The sequence below is a fragment of the Lycium barbarum genome, chromosome 2 (assembly GCF_019175385.1).
Source record: "Lycium barbarum isolate Lr01 chromosome 2, ASM1917538v2, whole genome shotgun sequence".
Lineage (NCBI taxonomy): Eukaryota > Viridiplantae > Streptophyta > Magnoliopsida > Solanales > Solanaceae > Lycium > Lycium barbarum.
The window spans coordinates 8,718,786-8,731,375 of NC_083338.1; the positions used below are offsets into that span (position 1 = coordinate 8,718,786).

Genomic DNA, 12,590 nt, shown 5'->3' on the forward strand with positions numbered 1-12,590 from the left:
TTTGAGTTCGTTTGACTTTGTTCCATTCTAATTTCTAGGGACATATTGTAGCAGGTTAAAGTCCATCCATTACATTTACTATCTTGTTTGGATGTAAATACTTTTTCTTCCGCTACTACCTCCATTTCAATTTATGTCTCTTTTGGTTTCGAAACATATTTCTAATGAAGAGAAAAAGGGACCTGTTTGGACTTATGACTGGTAAACTTCGGCATTTTTGGACCACTTTCTATTTAGAACTTGCCTAATTCGTAACTTTGTTCCTGATAGAATGTAACACCAAGCGGACAATTGGATCAGAGCAACTGCCGTTGATAAATAGATAATATTTTGAAGATAAATTTTCCATGATAGCTAAGTCCAGAAACGTCATTTTTGTGCGATTTAGTGAAAGATACGGATATTAGCCAAGATATATAACAAAAAATATTTCGTACGGCAGGTTCTAGTCTAGAAAATGCTCTTCATCTGTATTTAATCCAAGAAATAATAGTAAAATAGTACACGTCATGCGGTCTTATGTTTTAAATATATTGATTTAGACGTACACGACAAAAAAAAATTGTTACTATTCCTTGGTCTTAATCATATGCTGTCTTAAATTAGAATTTGTACCACCTAACATGGTACTTACCGACTGCCCTTGTCATTATCCAAGCTAAAAGTGAAGAGTGATAAGGACGTTAAGTATTCTTGTTTGGCTTTTCCGCAGATGAATAGTATTTCAGTACAAAGCCTAATGGAACTTGCAACATCAAAGAAAGAAAAATTATGAAGGAAGAGAATTCCGCTTTGTCTTACTACTTGATTGAAAAAATGTAACACTAGTACCTTTTGGGGTGAAAATCTCTACTTCGGAAGTTATAGGAAGAAAAGTAAACAAACAGTGCTCCCTCTATCCCGTATTACTTGTCTACATTACTCAAAATATTTAGGGAAAGTTACATAAATATAAGTAAATAAGTAAAATATTTCGTAATCTACAACTATTAACTAAATTACGTAATCTACAATATATTCTCTATATTTAAGGTATATGTATGATTTTATACCATAAATAAAAAAATGTTGCTATGAATAAAAGGCTAATAATAAGGAGTTTCCTATATTAGTGATAACCAAATTAAATATATGTCAGAACACATTAATTACTTTTCTAAACATCGCAATATACTCAGCTAGCATTTTAATCCATAAAATAGTATACTACTGTTTATATGATATATATTATACAATTCTTTGAACAAGTATATATATTCTTGCACTTATATATTACGTATATTTCACTATTATATACTATATATAATATTATTTTTCATGTATATTAACTAGTATATACTATATATAAAAGTATACTATATATATATATATTACTTTTTGTTTACTATACATAAGAAATTATTTTATATATATTATACTAGTTAATATACATGAAAAATAATATTATATATAGTATATAATAGTGAAATATACGTAATATATATATATATATATATATATATATATTTGACCACATACTTTTTTTTTTTTTGGTAACTGAAAGTTTCTATTACCAATTGCAAAGATGTACATTTTCTGGTTTATCCTATGAAGTGGACATTCCCACCTTCAGGCCAAGTGCATAATCTAATTACTACTCAACACTCTAAAACTAGCTGCATTTAAGGATAAAAATTCAGGGACTGCATCAGTTTAGTTAGTCTTGGGTACATAGCTTCACGACAGTGTATATCTTGTATAATCTTCCTTATCAACACCTCTGTGCTCCTCTGTTTTTGCTGGAAAATCCTCATGCTCCTTTCCAACCATATATGATATATAGCTCCTGCCAGGACCATTCTATACAGGACTGCTTTGCTGCTTCTTCCCTTGGCATATCTGACTACCCACTCAATTTCCTCATCCTATCCTCTTGCTCTTCTTGGACATTCTTGTCATGCTAACAACTTTTGCCACACCTTAGTTGAGTAGGAACACTGGAAGAATAGATGTTGGTGCCTCTCATCCTCCACCTCACATAGAGGGCAGAGTAAACAAGCGTGTATCCCCTATTTGTCCAGTCCGTCTCTAGTGTACAATTTTGTTTGATGGCTAAATATGTGATGAAAACCCATGTTGGACAGCTTTGGTTATTGCCTACGACTCTGCTCCACTCTACTTTGGGGTAATCACCTCTGATCTGTTTGTATATGTCTCTAATGAAGAACCTGTCAGATGTAAGAATCCTTTCTACATTCATCTGTGTATTTGTGATGCATTTGGATACCTGCAAGATTTTTTGTATTATCCAGGATGCCTGTTTGGCAGTAGCAATCCAAGGATCTTGCCCTTTTAAATAGTAAGTATGAACCCATTGTATCCATAAGGTATTTTTTTCTAGCTTAGATTCCATAGCTGCTTTAGAATTGCCACCTTATTCCACTCATATATATCAGTAATATTCATTCCCCTTGATGCTTTGGGCCAACACAGAGTTTCCCATGATACTAGTGCCTTCTTTTTTGCTTCTACTTCTCCTGTCCAAAGGAATCTTTTGCACAAATTTTCAATTTTTTAAATGATCTTCTTTGGGATTGGAAACATTTAGGACCAAAAGGCTTGTATTGCTATCAAAACACTCTTGAGTAATTGAAGTCTTCCTGCATATGATAGGAACTTAGTGGTCCAAGAAATCACTCTACCTACCATTTTCTCAAGAAGTGGTTGACACTGTGCTATAGATATTCTCTTGGAGCTTAAGGGTACTCCAAGGTATCTCAAAGGCAGCTGTCCCACAGTAAAGCCAAGCACTTGCAAGATTTCTGTTTGTACTCTTTCAAGCACTCCACCAAATTATGCACAGCTTTTGCTTTGATTTGCTATTAACCAGAGGCATTGGAAAAATGTTAAAAGGACTGGTATAGTAATTCAGCTGATCTCACTTCTCCTTTACAGAATAGTAAAAGATCATCTGCAAAACTGAGTTGGATGATATTCAGCTTCTTACACCTAGGGTGATATTGAAATTCTGGGTGGTTCTCAGCAGCTTGAGTATTCTAGTAAGGTATTCTATTGCTAAAACAAACAAATAAGAAGAGAGTGGATCTCCTTGTCTTACTCCTCTCTTTGCATTAAAAGGTACAATAGGGGATCCATTGACTAGTATATAGTAGGAAACTGTCCTTACACAAGTCATTATCCAGGTGACAAATTTAGCAGGGAAGTTTAGACCTTGGAGTACTTTCTCCAGAAAAATCCACTTTATAGAGTCATAAGCTTTCTGCATGTCTAGTTTTATCATACACCTGGGAGATGTACCCTTTCTATTATAACCTTTTACCAATTCATGACTCATGATCACATTATCATTCAGCATCCTACCAGCTACAAAAGCTGTTTGCCTAGTGTCTATCAGAGTTTCCATTTTGAGCCTAAGTGTGAGCATTTTTTATATAATCTTGTATAGAGTGGTGCAGCAAGATATACGTCTAAATTCTCTAATAGTGGCAGGGTGCTTTACTTAAGGGATCATTGTTACCAAGGTTGTGTTAATAGGAGCATACATATTACTATCCCAAAAAAAGTTGAGTATAGCAGTACTGACCTGTTCCCCAATATGTGCCCATGTCTTCTTGAAAAAATGGGAATTAAACCCATCATTTCCTGGAGCCTTTTGATCATCTATACTATTGAGTGCCTGGAGCACATCATCTTTGGTGAAGGGTTGAATAAGCTGCAGTTATTGTTGCCTATTTAGTCTGGGCCCGTTCATCATGATTGTTGGGTCAATAGCTGGTGTTGTGTAGTTTGCATTGCCCAGTAACTGTTTGTAGTACTCCATCACTTCTGCTTTTATGCCTTCATTGGTTATGAGTACACCCCTTTGATAGAGTTGAGCCTTGTGATCTGGTTCTGGGCTTTCCTTCCTTTCATGCTAGCAAAAAAAAACTGGTATTTGAGTCTCCTAGTTTTAGCCATTGTATCCATGATTTCTGTCTGTAGATGCTTTCTTCTATGTTGCTCCATTTCTCCAGTTGCTCTCTAATTTGCTTTTCTGCCTCAAACATGTTTCCAGGAGTCTCATGAGTCCTCATGTGGCTCTGTATATCTTTCAGATCATGTCTTAGAGCATGTATCTTCTCTGTAACTTCCATAAATTCTACTTTGTTTAGTTCCTTCATGGACTGCTTGACTTGCTTGAGGTTTTGCCATACTACTCTCATCACCCCTGTATGTGCTGACTAACTCTCTTGCACCCTCCTCTGAAACTCTGGATGCTCTGCTAGACAGTTATAGTATCTGAAAGGCTTATGACCACTCTCCATTTATGCTTCAACTGTTATGCCCAAAGGAGAATGATCTGAGAAAGCATTATCTAATATTTGTACTTGCAGAGGTGGCATGTTTAGGACCCAGTGGGGATTGACTATTTCCCTATCTATTCTGCTATAGACATATGACTGTTTGTCCATGTGTATGGTTTTCCCACAGTTGGCAGTTCTAGCATATTACACTCTTCCATGAGATTCCTGAAATCTTTTGGTTCATAGTCCTGTATTTCACTTCCATTCATTCTATCTTCCTGATCAAGTATTGTGCTAAAATCACCCATGATCAGCCTTTCTTCCCTCATGTTTCCTTCTATCTCCTTCAGTCTCTCCCATAATGCTCCTCTATCTGGTACTGTGTGCAGCCCATATTCAGTTGTAAGCTTGAAAGCTCTATCATTTCTATGACTCTTTATGTTTTCATGAATGAGTTGAGGATGACTCTCCATGTCACGCCCCGAACCATGGCCTGGGCGTAACACGGCACTCGGGCTTTGCTTGCTTGTCAACATGGGCATCAAAACAATATAATCTATATGATGCAATTTAAATGAATCATGAAAATGTAATTTGCGGAATAAAGTCTTGAAATTATCTCGTAGCATGAAATATCATGAAAACATAACAGTCTGCAAACATGAAAGCATAACTGACTCTGTGGACTAACATCTGTCTATGAAACCTTTAAAACATGTCTGAATACTAGCTACGAGGGCATGGCCCTGGACTACCATAAACTGAATACTAATGCAGACTCCATGTTGAACCCTGAGAGGAGTGGGGCTCACCAATAAGCTGATAACTGAAGTGATCCTATTGCGCAGGTGTATGCTCCTGAAAACCAGTATCTGCACCGTGAAGTGCAGGCCCCGGGCAAAAGGGACGTTAGTACATGGTGAATAGTACTAGTATGTAAAACCTGCTGAAATGAAGAACATGACACAACATAGGTATAGGACATGAACTGAAACTGAATGTAACTTGAACATGAGCATGAAACGTGAGTAAAGTCTGAAAACAGGAAATCAATGGAAATACATGTATGTAAAACTGCTTGTAACGTGGGGAACGCTATAGTATAACCGACAACATGATCTGGTACTTGCGTCCTACCAGCAGAACACTCACACCTTGCTAGAGATATGAGATTTAAGTAATAATAAGCATGTAAGGATCCAAACTGCATAATGAAGGTGTTGCCTCCTTGCTGACAACCCTTATCCTACGGTGGCAACGTAGTTTCAAGCTATTTGAGCCTTCTCGGTTAACTAAGAAATTCCCCAAAAACATGAACATGATATAGTTGGCTATGAAGCCCATGATTTTCCTGAAATAACTTGTAAATAACTTGTAATCATGATTTCACGAAATAACTTGTAACATGGTTTCATGAAATATCTTGTAATATGGTTTCTTGAGATAAGTTGTCAAAGTCTTGCAAACATGTTCTTGATTCATGTGTAATAACAATAGTTCATAATTATATATATAATTGACTTGAAAACATGCTTGTAACTTGCTAGATAAAATCATAAGGTTTCATATAAACATAATGAGAACACATGAGGAAGAATTCATGATTCATGGATTACGCTAGGGTTCCTAATAACCGTAATGAAAGATTAGGAATACAATAACGAATATAGATACAAAATTCATGTACATAAATACATAAATACATAAATACGGGCTACCAATATGTTGGGTTTAATGCCCTAGGATTTGAACTTCATGAATATCAAGAAACGGAGCATGGGGAAGAACGTAGAGATTCCCACATGTGGATGGAAGTTATACATACCTTAATTGTTCCAAAACTTGAATTAGAGACTTGCGTTTTGGAGAAGATTTCCTAAATCTTGATTCTTGAACCTTGAGATGGGTTTTCTTGAAAACCCTAGTTTAAGAACAATGTTTTCTTGCTTAGATGATTAGAGTATATGTTAGAATTGGGTTGGAAGGGTTTGGATTGACCTACCTTGATGTTTTGGATTGTTGCTAGGGCTTGGAATTGTGAATAATGAAATAAAAGAACTCAAGGCTTGAATTTATACAAAAGTGAGGCGAAAGTTATATGGACGTATTATACGGTCCGTATAAAGTTATACGGTCCGTATAAAATGACCATATTTCATCATGGCTGAACAGAACGTCGATTTGGAGCATCATGAAGTACAGACGACTTATACGGTCCGTATAAAATTATATGGGCCGTATAAGTAGTTCGTATAACATGACCAATGAACAGACTGCTCTGTACTCTTTCAGTAAAATGGCCATAACTTTTTGTACAGATGTCCCCTTGACCCTCATAATATACCGTTGGAAAGACATTTCAAAGGGCTACAACTTTCAAGAAGGAAATTTTCACAAACTCCTAACGCAAGTACCCGAAAACAGGCCATAAGTACAGACTATCCTAGACTTAGACGAATTTAGAAGGCCTTAAGAACTTCACTTTTTGATTTGACTTCAAAACGACTGTTTATCACCCGAGTTCATCCCAAATAGATTCGTATAGATAAAATATCACCTTTATACTAGATTCATACATTTATACCTAATTCGGATTTACGGGATGTCAGCATATCAAACTGTACAACATTAGGATCCTATATTACCCATAATCTCCCTCTTGTTGTCTGAGTAGCATTTGTACACCAAGACCACCCTGGTGCAGCTTTGTTTATTACCCTTGCAGCATTCATATCCTTTACTCTATGCTCTATAATAACTATAAGACTTACTTTATTTCTCCTAACGAACTCTTTCATCTCATTGTGTTTTACCACATTATTGAAACCCCTTACATTCCAAGTCACTATCATCAATTATTTGGAGTTTTTTGGGATCCATCCCGCACTCCTTCTATCCTCCTTTGTTTCTTCCATCTTGTGTCATATCTACTCGATTAGTAGGTGGGTTGTTACCTCCACCTTGAGTAGATGTTGCACTCTTCTGCACTGCACTTTGGTTCTGTATCTCCTGCATCCCTGGTACTTGTTCAGTTGCTTGGTCTACAGTATTTTGGTGTTGCCTCCTCCTCTGAGTTGTTTTCCCTTCTACCACCTGCTAGCTATTCTCCTCATGGCTTGGTAATTGTTGTGGCATGCTGGAGGAGGGACCAGCATCAACCTTTTCCCCTTCCTTCCTATGTGTTTCTTGTGGCATTGCATTGTTATTTCCATGTGGTTTCCACTCGTCTCTGTTTGTGGTATATGGCCTTTGGTTTTTCTTTTGGTTCTGGTGGAGGATCATTTTTTGGTTCAACTGGTTGTTTGTGGTTTTGCTTCATTGCACAATCATGGCCTACTTGCAAGCATGTTGAGCAGTAGCTTGGTTTCCAGTCATACCATACCCTTTGATCATATACCTTCCCTTTAGGGTCTTGGACTTTAATTTTATCAAGTAAGGGTCTTGTTATTTCCATCTCCATTAGTATTCTCGCAAACGTGATTCGACTATTCAAAGTAGTACAGGCATCTGCATACAGAGGTCTTCCCAAGGCACTACCTATTTTACTTAGAGCAGTGTATCCCCAGCAATTCAAAGGTAAGTTTGGCAATTTAATCCATAGAGGAATTACTGTGAGAATCTCATAATGAAAGTTAAAATCCCCAGTCCATGGTTTTATGATCACTGTTCTGTTGTTGAGCATATGAGGCCCAACACACATTACCATATCCCTCTCTTCTTCCTTAGCAAACCTCACCACGAAATATCCATCATTATGGTAGTATACTTTAGGCTTGTTCTCTAAATCACCCTGTGCCATAATGAATCTCTCCATTGCCCCCAAATGTTGGGGATCCAGTACCATGTACACTACAGTAGCTGCTTTCCATTTCAATGTCTCACACACTACATCCTCTTGCACTAATTCTACTATCTTCTCCCCTTCAGTGATTTTCGGAGGAATGAAAGTAAGTGACATACCTCTCCCAGCTAACTTGCTTGTTTCGAAAAGTTTTGCCTATGGTTTGTAGGGGTGGGCACAGTTTGGGCCAACCCGAAATTCAAATCGAAATCCGAATTTTTTAAATATTTGGTTTGAATATTTGGATTATGGATTGGACTTTGGATTTTATTTTTAAAATTTATGGATTTCGGATTGGATATAGATTTAGTACTACGGATTTTTGAATATCTGAAAATTCAAAATTTTTATACCACCATATATCTAGCCCTACCTATATCATATGTGCCCAGTACTAATAAGTCTAGTTTCTAAAGGTTCAGAAGATTAGTACCTAAGGCGCTACCCATTAAAATATTAAGTCCAATATACAATTCTCTACTAAATCCAATATTATATAGAGTTTTCTTACTTCTCAACTCTCAAAAGTCTCACGTTAGTGTCACCCACGGCAGAGTTCTTTATTATTTTTCCGGATGACTACTTAGATTTTATTTGTTCATTTCTACTTTTCCAGAATACTTTTATTTGGTATGAATTTACTATGTGACATGACTTGAATTTGTTAATCCTAATTTGAACTGAAAGACTTTTTTTTTACTTAGCAATTAAGATTTAGATTTATCTCTGTGGAACTAACACACGAATTTTGTTCCTAATAAGTTTGTCTTAAGTCTCAAGAGTCAAATCCGAAAATTCGAAATATCCAAACTGAATAATCCGAAACCGAACATAAAAATATCCAATCCAATTTGAACTTATTTGGATTGGATTTGGATTGTAATTTCTTCGGAAAAGGTCCAAAAATACCCTTAAACTATTGAAAAAGGCTTATAAATACCCTCCTTCCATCTTTTGGTCTAAAAATACCCTTCCATCCACCTTTTAGGTCTAAAAATACCCTTAAGGTTTGTTTTTGGCTCAAATATACCCTTTAAACTAACAGAATATGTTTTTTTGTTTTTTTTTATCGGAAAAGGTCCAAAAATACCCTTAATCTATTGAAAAAGGCTCATAAATACCCTCCTTCCACCTTTTGGTCTAAAAAAATATGAACGAAATATGTTTTTTTTTTGCATTTCATGAATAAAAAAACGAAATAGGAAATTATAATTTTTTTTTTGCATTTCGTGTATTAAAAAACAAAATAGGATAAAAAAAAAATTAATTTCGTTCATATAAAAACGAAATTGGAATATTTTCCAAGTTCGTTTTTATATGAACGAAATTAATTTTTTTTATCCTATTTCGTTTTTTAATACACGAAATGAAAAAAAAAATTATAATTTCCTATTTTGTTTTTTAATACACGAAATGCAAAAAAAAAATTATAATTTCCTATTTCATTTTTTTATTAATGAAATGCAAAAAAAACCCAAAAAAAAAAACATATTTCGTTCATATTTTTTTAGACCAAAAGGTGGAAGGAGGGTATTTATGAGCCTTTTTCAATAGATTAAGGGTATTTTTGGACCTTTTCCGATAAAAAAAAACAAAAAAACATATTCTGTTAGTTTAAAGGGTATATTTGAGCCAAAAACAAACCTTAAGGGTATTTGTAGACCTAAAAGGTGGATGGAAGGGTATTTTTAGACCAAAAGATGGAAGGAGGGTATTTATGAGCCTTTTTCAATAGTTTAAGGGTATTTTTGGACCTTTTCCGTAATTTCTTCGATCCATAAACCAAATATCCAAACCGAAAATTTCATATCCAATCCGATGGCCCTAACGCCCACCCCTAATGGTTTGTCTCTTGCCTTTATCGTCTCCATCTGTAGCTTCCTTTGTGCTCCCATCGCCTCTTCCGTGTTCGTATTAGTTGGAATTGCTATTTGTGTGTTCATCTCAGTTGTTACTTGGTGTGCACTACTGGTATTCATATTCCCACTTGTGTTCCCCTTTCCACCTTTGCTTGCTGTGCTTGTTGGTAGTGCCGGCCAGTTGCCCGGTGTGTCCATCTTTTCCTTACCCCTAGTTAGCACAGATCCCTCTCCTATCGGTGTTTTAGGGTTTGTGGCGGCGAACCCGATCTGCAATTCCTTCGGTGTCATCCCTAACACTTGGGCCATTGCTTGCTTGTTCCTGTAGTGTTGTTTTATCTTTTCTAGGTCGTCCCCTCCCCATTTTCCGACAGGGCGCACATTAGCACACGCTTATCATACGCCGAGAGAAAAAGTTAGAGAGAGTTTGTATACTGAGAAATTAAAGATGTTTTGACCACACACATTATTGTATATATTAGGCATATATTGTTTATTATATTAAATATATACAAATATAAATTTAATTGAGTTAATTTTCTTATTTCATGGAAGAGAGAAAAAAATTGAATAATTAATATGTGATGTAAAAAAGGAAGTCAAGTTTTATGGGATGGGGTGTCAATTATTAATTAAGATCCTATTCTAGTGGTAATCCATAAGTAATTATATTATTCTTTCTATATATTGTATATTGTATATGTTATCATAGGGTACATTTGGTTAGCTCATAGAGTAATATATTCATATATTAGGTATATCTTAATATTATATACTATATATAATATACAAACTTAAATATACTAATTTCTACTATTATATTCACAAATATTTTGTTATCATCTTTTCACTTAAATATACCAATTTGAATATACCATATAATTTTTAAGGTATATTTTCATGTACATTTCTTATACCATATTTCTATATACCATATCTTTTCAGGTACTTTTCTTAATATTAATATATGCAAATAGAATCATCATCCAGTGAAATTAAACAAAGAAGAATAAAAAGAAGGAAACGAAAAGTTTTTTTTTTTATTTTTATGGTAGATGGAATATGCGATTTGAAGTTAATTTAGTTATGTTTATTTGAAAAATTACATTCTAATGATTTTGAAAGAAAGAGAAAGTAAAAAGTGAATATGCATTAATGATAGTAACTCCTAAAATTAAGTATTATTAATATTTTAGGAATGTAAAAAGTTGTATTTTTGTAATTAAGAAGTTAAAATTTTGAATAAATTATATTTATGTAATTTTTTTAAAGTAGTTGTAATCTTTTTAATTACCATTTAAAAAGGTTGTATTTGTGTGACTTTCTCAAATATTTATCCCAAATTACTTGTCTATTTACAAAATCAAGATAAAGTTAATTAAATCTTTCTCATCTTACCCATAAATAATTAATATTGATTAGAATGCATTTATTGAAGAGATATAAGAGTATGTAATAAAAACATTTATTATTTACGATTTATTAAGGATCGTATAAAGGAGAAAGTGAACAAAGTAATATGAGTCGGATGGGTATCTCTCAGTGACGCATCTAAAACAGTTGCCTTAAATTCCTACACAGTGACCAGGTAAAAGAGCACCTAGCTGTTCGGAAAATTTTAATTCACCGCACTTAAATTGCAAAAAGTTTTACCTTTGGGAATTAATCATTAGAATAAATTGACTGCGACAAAAGTGAAAAAGTATCTAGCGTCTACAATGACTAGAGAAGACTAAAGATACGAGCAAATGCCCTATTTCTACCACCAATTCATCTCTTCTGAAAAATAGAAAGTCCTGTCTAAAAACCAAGAGATTCAAACGCTCTCAGGAATGAAACAAAATTGGTTGCCACAAGTCGGTGATTGGACTTTTGAAAGGGAAAAACCTGCTTTTTTACGTTAGATTTCAAATTACAGAACAGAATGTACCATGTTACTTCGATTTCAGAAAAATATACATGAAAAACCACTTAAGGCATTTCGTCAACTCTAGCGAGCCTCTGGCATAGGTGTAGTCGAGCTCCAAACAAAAGAATGGTGTCGAGAATAAACCTCAACCAGCAAAAACTCCACTTCTGAAACATACCTGCTGTCAAGCACAAGTATCGGAATCACAGAAAGTAATCTGGAGTCTTCCTTGTGGTGTCGGGCTCTATCTGCCGAGGAGCTGGGTCAAACTGAAGGAAATTCTGCTCCATGTTTTCGCCTATTTCTAGAATGGCAGCCATATTACCACACCGGTAACAATAGTTTGGAGCACTAAATACTGTCACAACATTCTTATCCTGCCAAAGTTACACCACCAAATGGCACGTTTAAAGTCACAAAATGGTCGCTAACATTAACAAGTACCAATGAGATGAAAGTAGGAGATGGGAGGGGATCTTTCAATTTAGGTTCACAAACCTGACACCAATTAAAACCCTCCATCACAAGCTGATGAGCTCTAGAAATCAGATTGAGACCATTGGTGTGATTGAATTGAGATGCTATATCCTGTCCAAAGGTGTAACCAGCCCCTCGAGGTGATATTCCCCAACCACATCGATCATCTGGATCAGACCACAGGAGATCACACATTGGCCCTTCATGTGGAACCTAGTAAA

The 12,590-nt window shown here is 35.1% G+C and overlaps 2 protein-coding genes across 2 annotated transcripts; both read right to left on the reverse strand.

The window, feature by feature from the left end:
* Positions 1 to 7,485: 7,485 nt before the first annotated feature.
* Positions 7,486 to 8,241, reverse strand: LOC132628318 (uncharacterized). Its single transcript, XM_060344114.1, has one exon. The coding sequence runs from the start codon at positions 8,239 to 8,241 to the stop codon at positions 7,486 to 7,488; it is 756 nt and encodes a 251-aa protein (XP_060200097.1).
* Positions 8,242 to 11,847: 3,606 nt separating this feature from the next.
* On the reverse strand, positions 11,848 to 12,590 carry LOC132626068 (serine/threonine-protein phosphatase PP2A-3 catalytic subunit-like). Its single transcript, XM_060340795.1, has 2 exons — positions 12,391 to 12,590; positions 11,848 to 12,269 (listed from the first exon to the last, which is right to left on the reverse strand). The coding sequence occupies exons 1-2, from the start codon at positions 12,562 to 12,564 to the stop codon at positions 12,096 to 12,098; spliced, it is 348 nt and encodes a 115-aa protein (XP_060196778.1). The 5' UTR covers positions 12,565 to 12,590; the 3' UTR covers positions 11,848 to 12,095.